The following is a 20,621-nucleotide window of genomic DNA, read 5'->3' on the forward strand; positions in this document are numbered from 1 at the left end:
TAGCAGTGACCTCTGTATGTTTCTAGTCCAACAGGCTGTTCCATGCAGAGTAACTTCACAGTCAAATCACTTTGCTAAGGGCCATGTCCAGCTGACACCCGAATGTCCCTTAGGATGGAGAGCCCACAGACTCTCTGAGCACCTGTCTCAGGGCTGCCACGCTCTCATGGGGAAGAAGTTTTTCCTTATATCCCAATGGAATTTCCCTTGCTGTTACTTTTGCCCATTGCTACTGTCCTCTCACTGCACCTGTGGGAAGAGTCTGGCTCTGTCTTCTCTGCAACCTCCCTTTAGGACTGGAAGACTAATTAGATCCCCCTCCACCTCCTTTTCTTGAGGCTGGCCAAACCCAGCTCTCAGTTATGCTCATATGTCATGTGCTCCAGCCTCCTGACCATCTTAGTGACCTTCTGCTGGACTTGCTCCAGTTTGATGTCCCCATTGCACTGGGGCCACAGGGAGCCCCAAAATGGGCACAGTATCCTAGATGGGGCCTCATGAGCGCCAAGCAGATGGGAATAATCACTTTCCTCAATCTTCTGGCTATACTCTTACTAATAGAGCCCAGTATGCTGCGACACTATAAAACATGGTCTTCATCACAGGTCAGTGCAATAGCTTGTACAGAAAGAGGCTCTGAACCCTGCTTGTGAATTAGATGTGCTGGAACCGCGTATCTGATTTTTAAAGCAGTTCAGTGGAGTTAGCCAGACTTCAGAGTGACTTTCTAAAGTCTAGTCACTGGGAAAAGCTTCCGGCCAGATACCATCTGTCTGAGCATTCGTGCAGTTATCTGGCAGCTTTCATCCCCCGAAACAGAGTGGTTTCTTCAGAGTCAGCTGAAAAGTTGCATGATGAATTGTGAGCTTCTGACTCTTCGCTACTTCCAAGTCGGGAAGGCCCTGATTGCAATTCTCTGCTCTGCCTCTCAGGCCATGCATAAATACACATTATCCCTCTGCACTGCCATTTTCTACCTGGAAAATGAGGATAGCCATCCTGTCTGGTTTTCACTCCCCGCCTGTCTTATCTAATTTAACTGAGAACTTTCAGAGACAGAGGCCGTGCTTAGGAGCTTGGTCCCTCAGCAGTATTTAATGCATGTAATATAATAGTTATAAAGGAAGGAGATGAAAACAGAAGTTAATTCAGTTAAAGTGAACATAAAGAACATCCAAACTGGGTTAGTGGTACCCGGTGACACTCTCATCGCAAAGTCTGCTCCAGCTCTGACAAAAGCATCAGGCACCTTTGTGTACCAGTCTAAACTGATGTAGAAAGAGCTTTTCTGCTATGGGACTCTGTGGAGTGACAAACACAACAGACAAAAACCTGCAAGAGACTTGCACCTTGTGACACAAGATGAACTCGGCTGAGCAAAGACTTCCTGATGGCAAAAATCTCAGAATATTTAAGCTGACTTTCCTGAACTGTTGTTTCTGAACAAACTCTCCATTGGGTTTCTGAGTATTTCAAAGCAAAGACACAACAAACTGAAAAAAGGAACAAAAAAAGAGTCTGTTCTGTCAGCCTGCTTTGAGCCAAGATCTTTGCAGCACCTCCCAGAGCACAGCCTGGCTGCTAAAACCAGTGATTCCCCGGCAGCATTTAACCCAGCCCTGTGGGATCGGTCACCTTGTTCCACAAACAAGGACTCCTCTTTGTTCCCTCGCGACAAAAGAAACAGAGCTTCAGTGCTCATTTCCAGGTGCAGGCTTTGCCCAGCACCAAAGATACTCCCTTAGCTGCTGGTTCACTTGGTTCTCCCAAGTTACTACACATGGGGAAAAGGGATCTTCAGAAAGGGACCTGCGCCATGACACACAAAGCAGATTGGATTTGGAGCATCCCAGCCCTCAGTGCTACTATTGCTTTTGATGTCACCCACGTGAATGTATACGCAGATGGTATCCTGATGGTGTCTCCAGGTGTGTGCATGTAGGATTCAAAAAATAAGCAGAGCTTCATTTCCACAGTGGAGGGAAAACTTCCTTTTCTTTACTGAAACCTCAAATCACTTGGAGGTAAAATGAACCATTCCAGTCCTTGAAAGGCCCAGACTTTTCCAAATCCTCTTGTCCCTCTGGTACTGCCTCGGATTCTTTAGATAATTCTTAGCGGAGTCCTGTGGCTTCTCCAAATTGCTGGAGACATAAACCAAGCCAAAACCACTGCTGGAGTGTAAAGTATGCTTAATGAAAATCCACTGGCACAAAAAGGCAGGTGACCCATCCCCTGCTGTAACAAAACCTTCAGAACGCAAGCAGGAGAGATGACCATCTGTCACATTACAGCCTCTTTGGGGCAGAAGCATGGGTGAAATGCTAGGAATACCTCCAAGGTTTTCACAGAATGGTTGAAGTTGGAAGGGACCTCTGGAGATCATCTAGTCCAACCCCCCTGCTCAAGCAGGGTCACCTAGAGCACGTTGCACAGGATCGCGTCCAGGCAGGTTTTGAATATCTCCTGAGAAGGAGACTCCACAACCTCTCTGGGCAACCTGTTCCAGTGCTCTGTGGACAAGCCTTGGCAGTCTTTCTATGACATCTCGTACCCGAGCCCCCAGCAGGCAACAAACCTCCCTAGACAAGAGGTCAGGTTGGCAGATAGGTGCCCCCGTCCCCTGCAGCAGGGAGTCCCCCACAACAAATCACTCACAGCTTCTTCCAGGTGTTCCTGCAAGACACAGGGTCTGTTGTCCCACTTGCTTCCCTTGCAGCCATGCCCAGCTCCTCCTCAGCCCAGAGGGCACTAAACCTGTTCTTCAAATGCAAGTCTTCAGGAAGAGTAGGAGCCTTTCTCCTCCTACGAGGAGTGACCAGCTTCCAGCCACCTTCTACAACGTTATGATGCACCATTTCACATGGCACAGAGCCCTCTGGCAACTCCACTGCTGTGGGGGCTTGAGACTCCTGGAGCTGTACAGTCTCCAAGAATACCCTGTCTAGCTCTTGCTCATCTTCTCAGATACTACACAGCCTACTGACCTCCTCCTGTAACTCCCTTACCTGATGACACAGCTCATCAACAGCAGCCCACCTTCTGCAGGAGACCTGACTGCCAGCCCAGGCCTCCCAGAGAGGCCCCAAGCACTCCCTGCAGCCTGAGACCTGGAGAGCTGCATCTGCTGTCAGAGGGTCTGTCTGGGTCCAAGCCTCTGACACAGCTGATGCAGCGACTCCAACAGCTACTGGGGAATGTGCTCTGCAGCATGTCATGACCATGCTTGAAGCGCACACCACAGGCATCAGAAACAAAGGTGCTTTCGTGCACCCTTCTGCAAACTGTTGCCTCTGTTCACTGCCTCTGCTCACTGCACTCTGGGAGCTGTTGCTCCAGGCCTGGCTCTTATATAGGCTTCTCCCTAGCACTGACTCCCAGGGTGCTTGACCCACCCTAATCAAGGGCCACCTGGATCAAAGGCCCCAGCTCCCTCTCATCAGGGACAACCAAGAGAGCTCGTTAGCGGCAGCTACACCTGGCTAGAGCTTCTCCCAGGAGACTCCAACGAGCACAGCCAGCCCCTTGTCTTGGCTGGGGCTTGGGTCTTCCGCAGTTTACCTTAATCCAATAGGCTGAAAACTGGAGCTGAGCAGACTCCACTGGCTTGGGAGCAGCTCTGCCTGTAAAAGAGGCTGGACAAATCTCCAAGGGTATTGACACCTTTTCTTGCCCAGCTTTTCTGTGACCTATAACAGAGAGTGGGGACGTGCCTCAGCCAACAACTGGAAACACGTGAGAAGGATGGGGCTCAAGATGCGCCCCGTTCTCAGGCCTCGAGAGAGCAAAGCGGTATGCCCATAACCTCCCCAAAGAAGAGAGAGGTAGAACTGCTGGGCTTTGCCAAAACTGTAATGACAGCTTAAACACCAGTGTCCTCACAAACTATGCTGGCTCCATGCCACAAGGTGGCCATGCCCCGAGCACTGAACAAATCCTCTTGCTATCCCACGGTGAAGGGTCTCTTAGAGCCGAGATCTTTTCTTCACTGCTCTGTGCCTCTCACCTCCTAGATCCCAGGCTGGGGTGAAGTTCTTGGTTTTGGTACGAGGACCTGAACTGGCTTCCTCGTCACCAGCAGGCAGAACCGCAACCCGAAGAGCAGCCCAAAGAGCTCTCAAACACTGCTGCACCGCAGATAAGCATGACTGCACCAGCGTAATACTTCTTGGAAAGATCTGGATCCTACGTCCTGCTTGACTGGCTGTTTCCCAGAAAAAAACTCAGACACCCAGTGGGGCGGGAACCGAAAGTCACACCTTGATTTGGCAAGAGAAATACCAGAGCCACAAGGCTGTTCAGCCCATTGAATATTTAACCGCTGCATATACTGTACAGAGGGCAATGATTCACTCACACACACAAGTTAAAGTCTCGCCAGCATCCAGGTGGGTCTGAAAGACATCCTGAACGAGTGCTCTAATCTAACCAAACGATAACAGGAAAGGAGAGGCCTCTGCTTCTTTTCTGTCTGTGGTTTGGGCTACAGTCATGCTCCTGACGAAGTCTGCCAGCGAGACAGACGTGAATTAGGCACCACGATGCTTCGGTCTGTCTCAGGACAGTGCCTCTGGCCTAGCTAATCAGCTTAGTCTAGGTGCCTAATTTACGTGCAGCTGAATTTCAAGGGACCTTACCGGGGAAACAGATGAACCTAGAGGCTTTTGTGCCTCCGCACTTAGTACAGAGTGGGGCTGTGAAGGCTGAAACGTGAGACACAACATCTGTTTGTAGACCGAGCCCTTGGCTTTCGCTGTACCTTTCAGCTCCTCACGCTTCCCAGTAGCACCGAATCTCAGCAGCACTGGTGGGATGGGACCGCTGAGGTCTCTAGTCCAGCCTGCTCGCAGCAGGATCATCCCCAACACCAGATCAGGGCAGCTTTAGCTTTGTTCAGCCAAGTCTTTGAAACCTGCCAGGATGGGGTTTCCCTGGCTAAGAGTCTCTCTATATTAGCATCTGTTAGTCTTTATCGATTGGTTCCATTCCCATTCCAGAAATAAAAAAAAGAGGAATTTTTGTTTATAAAAAACAATCCTGCTCTGTCACATTACTGTAAAACAGTTCCCTCCCTGTCCTGCCTCCCAATGACTCTAGTTGAGGCACATTCAACTTTTTAGAAAACATTTCTCCTAAAGACTAATCCAAAAAATTTTGGTCTGGTCCCCGACTATGGAACTCAAGTTCTTCCAACGTTTGCTTATGATCCATAACAGAGATGCAGTACCCTCAGGCACTGCAGCAAAGCCTCCCTGTCCTTCAGTCCTGCATCTGGAGTCCATAACAGTGCTGGGCACAGGAAGCTGAGATGAGGATTTGGCTCTGTTTCCAGACCTGGAATTACTGATGAAGGATGCGTGAACTGGAAAAAAAAATTCCGTGTCAGTCTCCTGAGGATGCGAGACTGGGGTAGAGCTTCTCTCACCGCTTTGTACCAGGTATTTCCAGACAACTAAGAAATGACGGTTTGCTGAGAAAAGGGATCCTTATTCAATGTATTAGTGGCTGTGAATCTCTTTACAGATTTCTAGCCTTGCTTGAAAACATGTCCAGGTTTTATTGTGATGGAGCTGCTCAGCGAGGATGCTACGGCATGCAGGCTAACACCTCCATGGGCAAGGAACCCAGCGAGATCCATGCCCACCGGCCTCGTGGCTTCCTTAAGCAGTCTTTGCAGTCTCTGCAAAGGTCAGTGTCAAAACTGAAACCCTGCTTGATACAGCTCCATGATAGCAGAGGCAGCTTAACCACTCCTGGTCCCTCCACAAGAGATTTTTCGATACTTTAAATAAAAATTTGCTTAACCTGAGGTATGGACAAAGTTGTATGTTGGTACCATTGCTCAGTGCTCAGCTTGCTACAGCCGGTATTTGATTTTCATACCTAATAGTTACTTCTTTTTGGTCTACCAGCTGAAAATGATAAAAACACTAAGGGAAAGAAGGAAAGGGAAGAAAACAAAAAAGGGAAGAAGTCTGAGTGTTCTGAGAGAAATAGGTACATGCTAAGTGCAGCAACACCCCAAAGAAGGTCATGCTGACTGCAAAACCCAGGGCAGCTTGATGAGACAGTGCAAGAACATGTTGATTTCGAAGCAAACTGCAAAAAACTACTGTAACACCCAGGTCTGAACATCTGCACAAGGCTGGCCACAGAATCCAGAATGATTTATATATAGCTGAAATGTTTGTGGCTGACCCTGTGCACGTGTTACACATAGACATCCAGTTTTCTTTAAAGACTGCAATTACGAAGAGCCCACCGTGTCTCTTGGGAAGCTTTCCTCATGGTTACTTACTCTCTTCTAAAATGCACATATTATTTTCAGGTTGAAATGTATGGACTTCCAAATGCTGGATCTTGTCTGCTTTTGCTAGCTAAACTAAGGAAGAGTTTTGTCCCTATGGAAGAAATGAAAGATCATAACATTTTCTTTTCATCTTCTTTTCTATTACCTAAGTAGGTAAGTGGGTTTTTTGAGTGCTTCACTGATTTATCAGCCCACAGATCAATCTGATAACTCTTTTCTGAACCTCTTCCAATTTTGTTAACCTCCTTTTCAAATATAAACCCCCAAATTGATTCTCCGTAGCTAGCAACCATCTCCCTTAACTACAGAGACAGCATCCACCTCCTCGCTCAGGTTTGATATTCCTCCGAGTGCATCCAACACGGTACTTCTCTGACTCAGTCCGCTCCTCAAACGACTTGTGCAGAGCTGGTATTCCCTTTCTGCTGTGTGTCTTCAACCTTGCTTCACCTCTGCAAGAAGGATTTTTAGTCTTTCGCCTTTCCTAATGGCAAGCCCAAGAGAGGGACGAGTGCCTGTCGTTTCTATGTCTTTACACTGCATGCACAACCCTTCTAGAAGGATGTGGGTGGTGGGGAGAGCACAACCTTGTCTCTAATGCTGATAGGGGAGCATGACTTTTGAAGCCTCAACTGCCTTAAGAAAAGCATATTTTGACTTGTAAACCGAGCACATTGGAGCTGGAAAAAACTCGGACTAAAAAGAAAGGAGCCGACGGGTCCACCAGGTAGGAGAGAGCCGTGTTTTGAACTGCTGCCTTCACTTCTTGCACCTCCCTGCTACCGCAGGGTCAAACCAAACACCTCCGGGCCCAGACTGCTTTGAAGAAGTCCTGCATTCCCTATAACCCCTGCCGGGAGCAGCGTGAGAGATCCGAGATGCATCTGAAATTAGTGCCGTTGGAGAAACTGCTGCGTAAAGCTCGGGGCAATTCGTGATGATAAAACCGACAAAAAGCAGCAAGGGGGCATCACAGAAAGAAGAACTGCACTGGGTGAATGAGAAATAAATAGGCCCATTTTTCTCCATGGTTTTATGCCTTGTTTTTTCAAGATCCTCCTTATCCCACCACTATCTTTTGGAGGCATTTTTTGGTGTGTGTGTGTGTGGGGGGAAGGGGACAGACCGTGTCGCTTCAGCCCCTGGACCACCTGCCAGAGGACCCCGGGATCTTGCTCCAGCTTCTCTTTCATGATGTGTGCGACCGTTTGAAACACTGCCAGTTGCAATCTGCCCCCCCCCCCGTTTTGCAGTTAGCCCCCTGCCTCCTTCACCTGCCAGGCCTGCAGGACTCAGCCTTTCACTCCTTGCCCGTCAGTGGGTCAGGGCTGTTGAGGTCCCGCTATAATCAAAGGGTCTCCATTCATTTTCTGGCTTAGCTGGAAGAGTCAGGTTACAGGCAGCAAAAGCCCTATCTCTGATCACTTTAATACCACTAACCCATGTCATGTCAGACAGAGTCAACATTTGCTCTGGAAAACAGTCCTGACGGAGAGAGAGCAAAGCCAACCCGGCCCATGGCCTCTCCTCAGGAACATTTTGAAATTATCCAGGGGAAAAAAAAGAGGTGAACAGCTGGGAGTTTTCCAGCATCTCCTCAGAGCCCTTCTGACAGATCTTGGTCCCTGGAGTGTCAGGTTACCGGACTGGGAACTGCTTTTATTATAAGAGGGTCAGCAGGGAATTCTGGCATTTTCAATTACCCACATGCAGAAGCGGCTGTGATCTGGGGTCAGGATTAACTGCACGACCTCTGGCTGAAGACAGAGTGGCAGGGAAATGCACCGTGATGCTGCAAGGCACCAGCGAGTCCAGAGGCCAAGGGACAGGGCAGTAAGTGGGCAGATGTGGGGGAGAAAGTTGCCGACAGAGCACGGGGCAGCGGATGCCGGAGCTCCTGCAACCACCTTGCAAAAGTGGCGGAAAGAGACACATGGAAAAACTCTGTGAGAGGTGGGCAAGCAGTGCCAACCCCCGTCCCCCAGGGCACTTCTCTAGGCGTTCAGCCTTACTGGGTGACCCACGTAGCTCCGACAAAGCTGGCAGACCTACACATGCGGGGAATGGGATCCCCATCAGCATCAGAGCAGGACATTCCTCAATGCAGCGCCCCAGAGATCTGGGAGCCTTATTTGTGCTTCAAGCCCTGGATGACATGAGAAGCTTGTTCTGCTGAGACTAAAGGGTGACTTTTGTGCAACAGCGAGGAAGGTGCTGTGGTCAGGATTTGGAGCGAGGGCTTCCCAGACCCTGAAATCACAGGGCCTGGTGACATCTAGGCTGGGATCCAGGCTCTGGCAGCGTCCCAAAACCGGTGTTTCAAATGACAGAAGCTCACAATGCCTCTGTGCAAGGCTGCACACAGGTAAAACACTCACGCCTGCCTCCCCGCAGGGCTTAGGTGAAGTCCGAAGGATAATCTGTCAGGCATCGCCGTAAAAACCAGCCCCAATCCCTGCCCTTCTGGGGTGGTGTGGCTGAAATGCCCCCAAGGCAGAGCAGAGCTAGGTCAGATTTCCTCGGCTTCTTCTAATTCAGCTCCCTTCCGAAAGTTTCGAGGATCCCTGTTCCTTAGACGCAGGAGTGAAAAGCCAGGAAAAATCACTTTGTGCTCCCCTGCAGTCCCAAGCACCTTGCCCCGGTGCTCACCCCAGGGACCTCTAATCCAAATAGGTCCTCACTCCTTGCCCTGAGATGCTCCAGACCCACACGGTTCCCAGCAGGTGACTGGCTTCTTACAGTCACTGTGCAATGGTCCAGCCATCCCCTGTTCAGGTCCCATTGCTGATCTCAAGGCCCCAGGGCTTCATGCCCCCAGAATCCAAATGCATCTAGGTGTCCAGTTTAAAACTGACCTCTTTGGTTTAAAACCTTCTCCATGTTCCACTTCTCCAGGTAAAGCCACAGACTCTCGGCCATTCTACCAGCCCAGGTTTCCACGTTGCCTTTTCTGGCAACCCCCTTGAGCCCTCCTGGATAGCACATGGATTCTGTTTCTTGAAGGATCCACTTTCTCTTCACTGTGTCCTAAATTCCCCTGGCTGGACCACCTGGAAGCTGTGCCACAGACCACCAGAGTGCCACTCTCTACAGATCCACATTAAAAGGTGCTGTGTGCCTTGTAGCCGCTATCGCTCCTGGGTGCTTGCCTGCATCTGTCAACACCAGCCCTGCAGGCTTCAAAGCAGCTCCAAGAGAGGAGAGAGAAGGTAACATCCTTGAGGATGCTCCAAAGGGCAGGGAAACTCTGCCTGAAATTCCCGCTCCAAAGAAGACAGAGAACAGATTTCAATTTGGGATGCTTTCCTCCAGCATGAGCGCAGAAAGCACCATGAGAAGGAATACTCTGGTGAGGAAGGGAAGCTTTTTCTGATCTGGCATTGGTGACAGTCTGGCTGTGTGGGAGGCTGGACTAGAGACCTCCAGAGACCCGTCCCCCAGCACTTCTGTGTTCGTGATTCTCTGCCGTTGAAAGTGTTGAGTATTGCGGGGACTATTAAAATGTTCATCCGCCCCACCTCTTTGCCACTCTTCTTCCCTGCGATGGCATGTTCAGGAGCCACGTACTTTTGAAATCAATTATCTCCAGCAGAAGTTGGGGAAAGCAATTAAAAGTCACGGAGATGACAGCACTAGGGATATTTAACAAACAACGTTCACCTTAAAACATAAAAAGTCACAGGGCTGGGAAATTCACTGGAATTGCCAGAGCTACGAAAGGCTGGCATTTTACAGCTTGTGAGATTTTTATTCCATAAACTCCTCGCCTATGGCTGGCAAGGCAGCACTACCAGACTTATACCCATGTTGTTTGAGTGTGTTGAGTGCCTGGAAAAATTCCCATTAGGCCCAGTTCTCCAGCCTCTCAAGTTTGCAACTACAAATGCTGGAAAATCTTAAAAACGCAGTCGCGGAGTCCAAAGCTGGGTCCTGGCTCTGGCCCCATTTGAATCAACGAAGCCTTTGGTGTAGATTACAGCCTTTAAAGCAGTTCCTAATGCCACAAGCCCCGTAACTTGGCTCAGGCAGATGAAAGCTGTTGGCTGTCTTTAGGCTCTTTGTTTAACCGAGTTTGCAACCTTCATTTGCATGCTGCCATCCTGCCCGCGGAGGAGGGCAGGACTTTGTTCTCAGCACTGAGAGGAGATGCACCACCGGCACTCCAGAGGATCCCGGCATCCAGCGATGCAGCCTGCTGGAGCGGGTATGGGGTCATTCAGCGCCAAGGTCATCCCCACCTCCTGGCCCGCTCTCCGAATCGAAACCCTGTCTGTTCCAAACCAAGGCGACGGCATCAGTACGGGGTTGGCAGAAAGCAGGGAAGCTGGCAGGAGGCAGCCCTCTGTCCCTCCAACTTGCCCCCCAGATTTCCGACAAAATGGTATTTCCCCAGAAAATGCCAGTTAATTGCAACCAGAACTGTTCTTAGGAACATACTGATTTTGAAATTTTGAACATACAGAACTTGGACCAGAGAAATATTTCCTGACAAAAGCTTGGAAGAATGATGTCTGCTGCAGGGCACCCATTTGGACCCACTGAGCCTTGCTAATTTGAGACTGAGCTTGTTCCCTTGCCGTCTTTCATGGCAGACTCTGCCAGGCTGGCTTTCCTCTGCGTGCGGGGAAATTCTGGAAATCTCAGCTCTTTTCTTCTGGAAAGAACATTTCCTGCCCAGCCCTACCAATGCAGCAGCCTCCTGCACGCTTACCAGCGGCAGTGATGAACACGGACTGAGCTGGAGTCCTACCTGAACTGAGTCAGCCCGAGACTTATCATTTTACAAAGAGATAGAGGGGACTACTACATCATGGGGACTCCGAGGGGGACCAAGGGACAACCAGCCAGCCAGCAGCATTAACCTGATTTGATACAGCCATGCATTATGGTCCACAGAAAAGCACCACTAATCAGCATCACCCCCAAGCGTATGCTCAGCTATCTGAGCACTGTGACCCCGAAATCCTTGTGAGCGGCGCATCTTCCCGGGTCTGGCCTCCTGTGTGTCTGGAGCCTCACATACCTGCCTCTGGCATTTCCACCTGCCCGAGTGCTGGCACTCAGAGCCTTGTGCGCAGGCAAGCCAATTAGCAGAGTAGACTGTGTTTGCCAAGTACAACAGAGGGAAGATAAATCACCCCTTCCAAACACGTAAGCAAAAGGTGAGCTCCTGAGCCACTCTGTCAGCTCCCAGGACTCGCACGCGGCGGGGGGTGGCAGCACGTTGCTGGGAGAGGGGAGGCACTGATTCACCAGAGGGGACTTTCCACCCCATCCATCATGGACAGGCTTTTGTTTTCTGCCCAAAGTCATCTCCAGATGCTTTGGAGGAGGTTTCTGAAGCCCCAGGCAGGTGTAGGAAAAATGATCCTTAAACTCATGGAGTAATTTATGCAACTGGGAAGCCTGGGAGTCAGCAGGTGGAGGAGCCCGCAGAGCTGGTAGCGGGAGGAGAAGAGCATCTGCTAGGAAAGCTCTAGCAATGCAGCTCATACCCTGCTTTGCCAACATCCCCCCAACTGCCTGCTGCAGAAGCAGAAAGAGGAGTCCTGAAGAGCCGGCAGCTGGCTGGCTCTTACCATCTGGGGGCCCTGGCTCCGGGATGTCCCCGGTGGGCCGAGGAGAAGGTACCCCAGCAGGGCAGGGTCCCTCCCAGGTGCTCGCTGCAGGCCACCGCAAATCTCCGCAGCCAGTCGGGAGGATGCAGCGAGGGTGACAGGCTGGGACATAAAGCGAGAGGAGGGCAGCAAATGTCAAGCAGCAGCAGGTTTTAGCGGCAACGGCCCTGCGCACGAGGCAACCGGGGTGAATGTGGGAGCGGGGGATGAAAGTGCCTGGAGGAAAGAGAAGGGGGTGCGACACTGAAGGGTAGTGGGAGAAGAAGAGGGGCTTTAGAGCCCGAATAGCAGCCTGCAGGGCTGTGGAATGGATAGCGCTGTCCCAATACACTGCCGGGGACACGGTTTGCTCTTGGAGGGACACTCTTGTCTAGGCAGTGTCCCCATCCAAGCAGGTCAACTTGCTGCTTGCATCAAGGAAAGGGGGGAAGAGAAACGCAGCAGGGAGCTGTTGCATTTGCCGGGCCATGGCTACAAGGGTGAGTGGTTTTTTTGTTGAAGGTAGAGGAAAAATCCTCTCTGGTGCCACGCAGTTCCCAGGAGGAAGAGCTATCTCACCTTTGCTTCATTCCTTATGGCTGAACTCACCAGGCTTTGCATAAGGACCAGACTGGACTCAGTCCAATAGAGGCCACTCATGATAGACAGCAGTGCAGAGCAATGGCCCGCATGCTTGCTGTTGACCATTGACACTGCCAGCTGTCCTTGAGTTCATAGGCACCTCCGAGTCTTGTTAGGACAGCCCTGTCTGGAAGACACTGCCTGGTTGTGATACAAGCATTTGGGCAGTGATATCCACTTTGAAGCAAAAGTTCATACCCTTGTGACATCTGGCTATCCTTAGCATGGACCTATGGCAAAGGTATGTGCTGCACATCTCCCCAGCCAAAGGACCTGCGTGGAAAGACACTACTGTAAAACACCACCCAGAATAATAATGCAGATGAATCAGAATAGGTTGTTTGGATGCACAGAGAGAGAGAGAGAAGGGATATGCCACTAAACTCTGCTTCTGTGGATGCTGCTCCTGATCGGTTTATCAGGAATGCGTATCTGGTGACACACTAACTGGCAGTCATACTGCGTTGGCTTCCCCAGAGTCTGTTTATAGCTCTTTTGGACTCTGTTTGCAGCCAAGAGCCTCTGACATTGGAGTTAATCCTTCCTTCTTTTCCTGTGTGACATAAGAGTCCCTAACAAAAGGGATGCATTCCAAAAAAGCTGGATGTTTTCATTCTCCCGATCACTGGGAAGCCTTGAAGTTGTCTCTGCATACTTTGGAGCTCGGAGTTTTCTCTTCCCTTCCCAGCGAGCAGAATCTAGAGTCTGCTATCTAGAGCTGCCCTTCCGATGTGCTGTTGGAGACATACCTGCCCATGGAGTCTCTTTCGCCTGCAAGTTTCCCAGGATGTTCAACCTGCCCACAACGTGGATGGAGACGCTGCAACACTCACAGCGGCAAGATGCTCTGCCCCTCTCGACTCCTCTCCAAAGAACGGCCCCGAATTAGCAAGCAGGGGCTACATGTTGTCACCAACAAGGGGACAGACACATGGCACGGCTCTCAATTACTCAAGTGTCACTATTCCAAGCATCAGGCCATGCTCAGCATCTTGACCCTTGGCTTCCTCACGGCTCCTTCCCTCCTGGGATGCTGGCATGACTCTCAGCTTCCCTCTCAGCCGCCCTCTTGGCACAGATCTTTTGTTCTGGCACGGCTGAGAAAAGGCTTTTGGTGGCATCCGGTATCTGTGTGATGTGTTTGTTTTCTGCTGCATGTCACAGTCCTTCAAGACGGGAGTGACCGCACCGGATGGAAAGGCCTGGAGCACGGCAGCGGGACTTTGCAGCTCTTGTCAAACTGTCCAGATTTTTTTTCATGAACTCAGGAATTAAGCCAATTGCACAGATTTAAGCCAGTGTGAAACACTCTGCTCAGCATCAGTATCATCTGTAATATGTGAATTTAGTTTTAAACAAGGCTGTTACAAGAAGGCTGGCACTAAACAGGGACTCGTAGCGTATCCAGCAGAATGCAGGTAGCACATGCCCTTGACTCAGTGCCTCTCGTTATAATTACCAGAGATCTGGAAGACGGTGTAAAATCATCGCTGGCAAAACGCTCATAAAGAGTCCAAAATGGCAGCGTTGGGAACCATAACAGCACTACAGAGCAATGAGCACAGCTTGATGGCTAAGCCCATGAAAACAATTATAAGGCTATGTTTGGGTCTGGAAACCAAAATGTAGGTCTTACTTGATGAATGGGAGACGGCATCTAGCAAAGCAGTGTCTGAAGGGACCAAGACGTTGTCATAGAAACCACCAGGGTAGGAGCTCCCCGCACGGCTGAGCGAGGTAGCACAATCTTCGGATGTATAAAAGGGAACAGAGACTACAGAAAGGAAAGTAGTTTGTTTGCAGTGAAAACCCTGCTGGGTATAGTACATAATTCCAAAAAAATGATGATGAAGAATATGAAAGTGTCCGAAAAGAGCTACAGAAAGAGCCACGTTTTCTGGAAAGCCACCTAACACCAAGCAAGGGTGATTCAGCTTGGTCTAATTACCTCTTATTTTTCTTCGAGAGAACCTATTCGCAGTCTGTATCTACACGAGAAGAAATGTCCCACTACCACAAGGCAACAGCAAAATAAGTTCTAATGATGTAAAGTGAATGTTAGCGAAATCCAGATGAGAAGCAAGCTGCACATTTTAAATGACAGCAGTAATTAATCATTGGAGAGCGATACTACAGCAATGACTGTAGCTGCCTTTGGAAGAACAGGAAGGTGAACTGTAGGTCACCTTCCTTGACCTAAAGTTTCTCTTTTGGGACCACTGTCACCATACCACCACGTCCACCTGCAAGTGCCATTCCTCTGGTCACACTCGGTACCTTCCCTTTGGTTGCTCTACAGGGATGATTTTCCCACTCTCTCACAGCAGCATTTTCCTGGGATGCTGAAGAATTTAGGATAGCTGAAGGTTAGAGATGTTGCTGGTGACATGACATCTCTCCTCACTCTAGAAAGCACCAAACATAGGAGTTGCAGCCATGCCCTAACAGTGGTCACTTTATCCCTGGGTGAACCAGGGCAATTTTGCCTTGCTTTCTAATGCTGGCTTTCAATACACAACCTTCTCATTCATGTGCAGATGCCAGCTTGCCATTTGCTGTCTGTGCACGCCCCTCAACTCCATCTTTTTACGGCTTCCCGTCTCCTTCAAGCCTTACGTCAGCTGGTGCCTCAGCGGAGACAGCACTTCTTTATGCGCCTGTCCCAGCCTGACATGCGCCGAGCACCATCCGCCTGCTCAGCTTCCAGCCTTGAGCTACCACCGTACGGATGCAAAAGGCACAGAAGTCCGGCCCCGGCTCTCTGGCAGCTCTTTCCACCCGCTGGACTGGGAGAGCCCCCAAAGTCCAGCAGAGCGAGTGCTTCGCTGCCAACGAGGAGCAAGGACAAGCTCTGCCTCCACGGTGGGCGCACGTGAGGTCCTCTGCTCCGCCCGAGACTGAGCTAGAGGCTCGACCCAGAGCCTCCCCTCGCAAAGGCAGATCCGCCAACCACCGCCGTGCCGAGGGGGGCCGTAACCACCGATCCCCCCCTTCGGGCTCATCGCCTCCCTTCCCCCAGTCCGCTCTCCTTTTACTACAACACCCTCTATTCTCCTCGTCCCAGCTCTATCTTTGCATCTGCAGCTTCTGTTACCAACTGCTAATGATCTACATCAAGGCTGCCAGGCGGTGCTGAGTGTAAGCAGAAGAATTCAGAGCCTCTAATTACAGAGGAATTAGCAAGCAGACAGTTACTGTTTAGTGCTAATGAATAGATACATTAAGAGAGACATCACACAGGCTGAGAAGTGTGAGCCCTGATAATAAAGGAGTGTCAGAGAAGGAAAACACAAGGAGGAGGATCCAGGGGACTGGGGGGAAGAAAAAAAAAGAAAAAAAAATCCATCTGCAACTTCAGCTCTCCCTTTGCCATCGAGGTGGAAGCAGTGCATTAAGGTAACAGCTACACTGCAGAACTGCCAGGTGTGAAATCCAAACGTTAAATAACTTATCCGTAGTGTGGGAACAGTGCTGGGGGGAGTACGGAGACACCTGCTAGGCAGTTAGCACTGCAGCACGCTGTCTCCCCTGGCCACAGGCAGTTCTGCTGAAGGAAGCTGCAACAACCCACCCTTCCAGACCACTTTCCCTCTCGGTGTCATGTGTGGACACGCTCCCGTTCCTAATCAAACCACGGTTCAACGATACGCTAAATCTGCCTTTAGGGCTTAAAAACACCGTAGCCCCATGACTGCTAGGTTAACTTAAGATCAGTGGTCACTCTACCAGTTCCTGTGTCACCAAAACATTTTTGGAGGTTACCTCTGCCTTGGCGCTCTCCAGGCCCAACCAGGTATTGCCTGTCTATATTACTGTCACTTTACATTAGAGCAAATGCCATCTGTCCCCTTGCAGCCAGCCCAAACCATGTCTCATGCACTCCAAGCAATTCTATGGAAATACGGTAGTCTACCCCTGCCCAATATAGTTCTGAAGATCATGTAGTGTCTGGGGCAGCCTGGAGCACATTCACACTTACCGTGCAGAGATCGCATGCATTCAGGCAGAGTGCAGAAACCCACCTGTTCCCGCACACGCTCGCACCATATTGGTGTGCTTCCACTGCGCGATCGGATTAAGCAAAGACTCAGCCCAAATACGTGCTTCAGTTCCAGATGGCTTCAAGCTGGACCCAGGGGAAGCAGGATGGACCTTTCCCTGATTAGCAGCTTTTCAGGGCATTCTGCCACCACCACAGCTGCTAGCTGGTGGCTGCTTGTGAATCTCCTAAGATGCTGTACTACCAGCGACCCTGACATGTTCCTTCCCCCAGCAAAGCCACCCCTGCACAGGGGAAGTGTACATGCTCCCTGGACCAGAGCAGTAGCTGGGGACTCTGAATGAAACCCTTCCAGCTCTGCCGCTTGGTCTTCTTCACCAAGAGCCCATGAGCGCTGGAGATGACTTTGCAGTGAGATGGCACATGATCTGCCTGGAACAGCTTTCCAAATAATTTTCCTGCATATCTGGGTCCCAGCCCTTCTTCTATGCGGCTTTCTTCTGTGCTGAAGACCAGCTCTGGCTTTTGGGCAATAAGCCATGATTTTTCTGCAATCAGGGCGGAGAGTGCAGCTTGTGTCAAGATGCTCATGCTAATTTTGTTTGCTCCTCAGGAACCAAGAGCCGTAACAGGGCCTGTAGCACAGCTGCCAGCAATGCCGAGAGCTGCCGCAGTGTCTTCAGTAGTACCAGCAGCCAGTGCAACTGGATTAAAAGTACCTTTTTGCAAGAGACACTGCGCCACGTCCCACCCCATCTTCTCTGCCCTGAAAATCCCACTCAACCCACACAGTTTCACCCAACACCTCTTGACCAGGAGATCAACCTCAGCCCCCTACTCCCCCTTCCTAGAGTCTCAGCCTGGAGAGATGTGATGGCAGATACGTTTCTTACCAGCTTGGTTGGTGGTGATATTAACAGAAGCGAACTGCGGGGAGAAGGGGCTCTGGTCAGTGACTCCGTTGACAGCCTGGATCTCGAAGGTGTACTGCGTGTGGGCGAGCAGGTCGCTTATGTAGATGCGAGGCTCCGTCAGGCCCAGCTGGCGCGGGGCGAACTGCACGTTGTCCCCGCAGCGCGTGCAAGCCCCGCGGCCGGAGCCGCAGCTCTTGCAGATGATGTTGTACACCAGATCCTCCCGGCCCCCGGAGTCCCGCGGCGGGGTCCACTCCAGCATCAGCGAGGTTTCGTTCACGCTGGAGATCACAGCCTGGGGGGCAGACGGGATGGCTGCAAAGGGAAGAGAGAGAAAGAGGTATGAGATATGAGCCTGAGACCTGCCCATCACAGATCTGTGGTTACCAGTTCCACCACTTTTAGATGGAAAAAGAGAGACTGGTGTCTGGCAAGGCTATTCCATGGCATGGCTACTCCATGCCTTTGACTACGCCGTAGCAGGGCACAGAAAACTGATTTAATAACGTTTCCCTCCTCCTCAGTCCCAGCATGGGGTGGAAGCCAGTTACCCCGCAGCAGCTCTTTTAGGTCAGCACCAGCTCTCAGGAAGGGATGGTGCTGGACGGGACCAGTTATCTGTCCTGTGCCTCCTCCTTTTCCCTTGCCCCAGACAAGACTCGGCTCTGCAGAGCAGCCTGTGCCTGCAAGGCCACTCGGGAAGAGGCGCTCTTAGCCCACTGGCTAGGAACATCCTCCAAAACCCCTCTGAGATAGAGGGGATGGTTTCTTAGGGCATCCCACAGTGCTTTCACTGACTTGTGTCTCCTCCGCTAGCCACGTGCGCCCCCTCCCCAGTTGCTCAGAGCCCACATACTGGTGCACGGCATGTCGATAGGATCAGCATCTGCCCGGTAATATCCGTTTCGGCACACGCAGTTAGTGGCCCCTTCCGAAGTCGTCCGGCTGTTAATCGGGCAGTGAACGCATCCTTCGTCCCCTTGGCTGGCCTTGAACGTCCCTGATGGGCAGCCTGGAAGAAAACCAAAAGCAGCCGTGAGAGGAGAGCCTCAGCCTGCGCGGCGAGGAAAGAGTGCGGCGGGGGAAGGAGGGCTGGCGGGGGCCGCCTGGAGTCTCACGGAGCTGCCGGAAACCACCGTTTGGGGCTTTGCAACGTCCAAAGCCAAAATCTGACAATTTGAAATAAACAGAGTGGAGAAAGAGCAGCTGGTTTGAAGGCCCCCAAGAAGGCAGGCGCTGCTGCTCGCTCTGGCTGCAGAGACGGGGTTCCCACGCACGCACCTTTCCCCCCTCCAAACCCTAACACGGAGCAGCTTCCAGTTAGTAAGTTTTAGGATTTTAAAGAGGATTTTTAGCCACGATTGCATAAGAAGATCCAAGCGGCTGTACCGAGTCCACCCAAAGTCCACAATCACCAGAATCCTCCCTCCAACAGCAGCAGCCCAAGGATCAGGCTACGAACGGGATTTCCCAGGATACTTTCCCAGCCTCCAACAATCTCTAGTTCGGGAACTTTCCAAGAAGGTGGCAGGCTTTTTGCACGTAACGTCCCTTTGAGGGACGCTTCTTCTGAGAAGCTATCCAGCCACTTTTTTTAATTCCGTGCAAACTTTTTGCATCCGTGGTATCCTGCAGCGGGGAGCTCCGCAGCGTAATTGCATGAACAGCTATTGCCCTCTGTTTTGAAGCTGCCAGCTGCCGTTTCATTTGAGGCTATCTAACACTTGCGCTGGCAATGAACAGTCAGTCCTCATCCACCTTCTCCATGGCCCCTAGGATTGCATAAACCTCTGTCAAACGAGTTGCATAATAGCGTTCTCTATTCCGCTCTTTGCTCCTTTCCCATAATTAGTAACACCCACATTCTTTCCGAACCGTCACTGAACTAACAGGACCACCTACCATAGCCCCAAGGTCTCCCTCTCGAGCGAAGGTGATCAGTTCACAGCCTGTGTGTGTGTGTGTTTGTGAAGTTTGGGTTGTTTTCCCCCATTTACATCACTTTGTGTGTACGTTGCATTCCAACTGCCTTCTCGTTCCCTGGTCTCTCAGACTCGCGAGGTCCTTTTGCAATTCTCCACTGTGGGATTCGGGCTGCTCGCTTTCTTCTAGAGCCTTTGGCGAGGGACCTGCCCTCCTGCTGGAGGCAGGACTGACCTTTGCAAAGCAGTATTGACTCTTCCTAAGTTTATCATATTCATATAGGTGCCCACCGACTCTCCTCTTTATTGCAGGCTCCTTTGGCTGATGCTGTTGCCCATCATGGTGCTTAGACAGCTTAGACACCACTGCAAAGCTTTAAACACTGGCAAGCCCTTTCCAAGGCAAAGGATCACCAATGCCAGCGTAAAAAACTTGACTGTAAGCATTCGTCGGCAGGGCTCGCCGTGCTTACTCTTGCTTGCGACTTAGTTTCTTGTGCGGCATGTAGAGCCTGGGGGGTGGCAGGTGGTTTCTGCACTGAAACGAGTTAAACAAACTTCTGCTTCGATTCGCTGCCAAAGCTTTCGGGAACGAGGCAGTTCAGAAAAACAGCCTGGGAAAAACATACGCTCGGGGTTACCGTAAGCAAGTGCTGTTACTGGGAAGTAGCTATTTTTTTTTCATTGAAAAAAAGTTGTGTTGGTTTTTTTTTTTCTTTCCAGTTTTCATCTCCCTTCCCTCAAAATTATATTGAGCTCCCAATGAGAGAAAAGGCCTCCAGAGGAAGACTGTCAGCTGTCTTGCTTGCAAAGTCCCTTCTGTCTCCTAAAGCAATGGGATCTGCTGAAAAAGTAGCTTTTCCCTCATTTTATGCTCCTGCATCTTTCCATCCTTGCTGTCCCTTATCCCCCAGGCTTTTGACTTATTTTCTGACCCTATTCCCAGCATGTCTTTCGGTACAAACCCATCACAGAGAGTGTTAAAGCTGTTGGGAGAGGTGACAGCTAAGTAGTTCTCTGTTACAGAGAAGCGATGGTGGCTCTGTAGTTAAAATGATAACAGGGTTCCCGTGCTAATACCAATTTTTCAAACACGGTAAGACCAAAATACATAATTGCTCTAGCCTGACACTCAAGGTGAAATATAGGGTCATTTGATCCAAGACGTTTTGAGATACAGGCCTCCTCCACCTTCCCGACGCTTATTTTAAAAATAACAGCTTTCCTCCGAGGCTT

The 20,621-nt window shown here is 50.7% G+C and overlaps 1 protein-coding gene across 4 annotated transcripts in view; it reads right to left on the reverse strand.

The window, feature by feature from the left end:
* Positions 1–20,621, reverse strand: part of EPHB2 (EPH receptor B2) — a 127,599-nt gene that overhangs the window by 25,092 nt on the left and 81,886 nt on the right. For all 4 annotated transcript variants that reach the window (XM_067311104.1, XM_067311102.1, XM_067311103.1 and 1 more), the window contains exons 4-5: positions 18,320–18,475; positions 17,443–17,778 (exon numbers count right to left, since the gene is read on the reverse strand). In XM_067311104.1, the coding sequence (XP_067167205.1) occupies positions 17,443–17,778; positions 18,320–18,475 (492 nt within the window). The remainder of the gene's footprint in view (positions 1–17,442; positions 17,779–18,319; positions 18,476–20,621) is intronic.

Source organism: Apteryx mantelli, chromosome 26 (genome assembly GCF_036417845.1).
Source record: "Apteryx mantelli isolate bAptMan1 chromosome 26, bAptMan1.hap1, whole genome shotgun sequence".
In the NCBI taxonomy this organism is placed as follows: Eukaryota; Metazoa; Chordata; class Aves; order Apterygiformes; family Apterygidae; genus Apteryx; species Apteryx mantelli.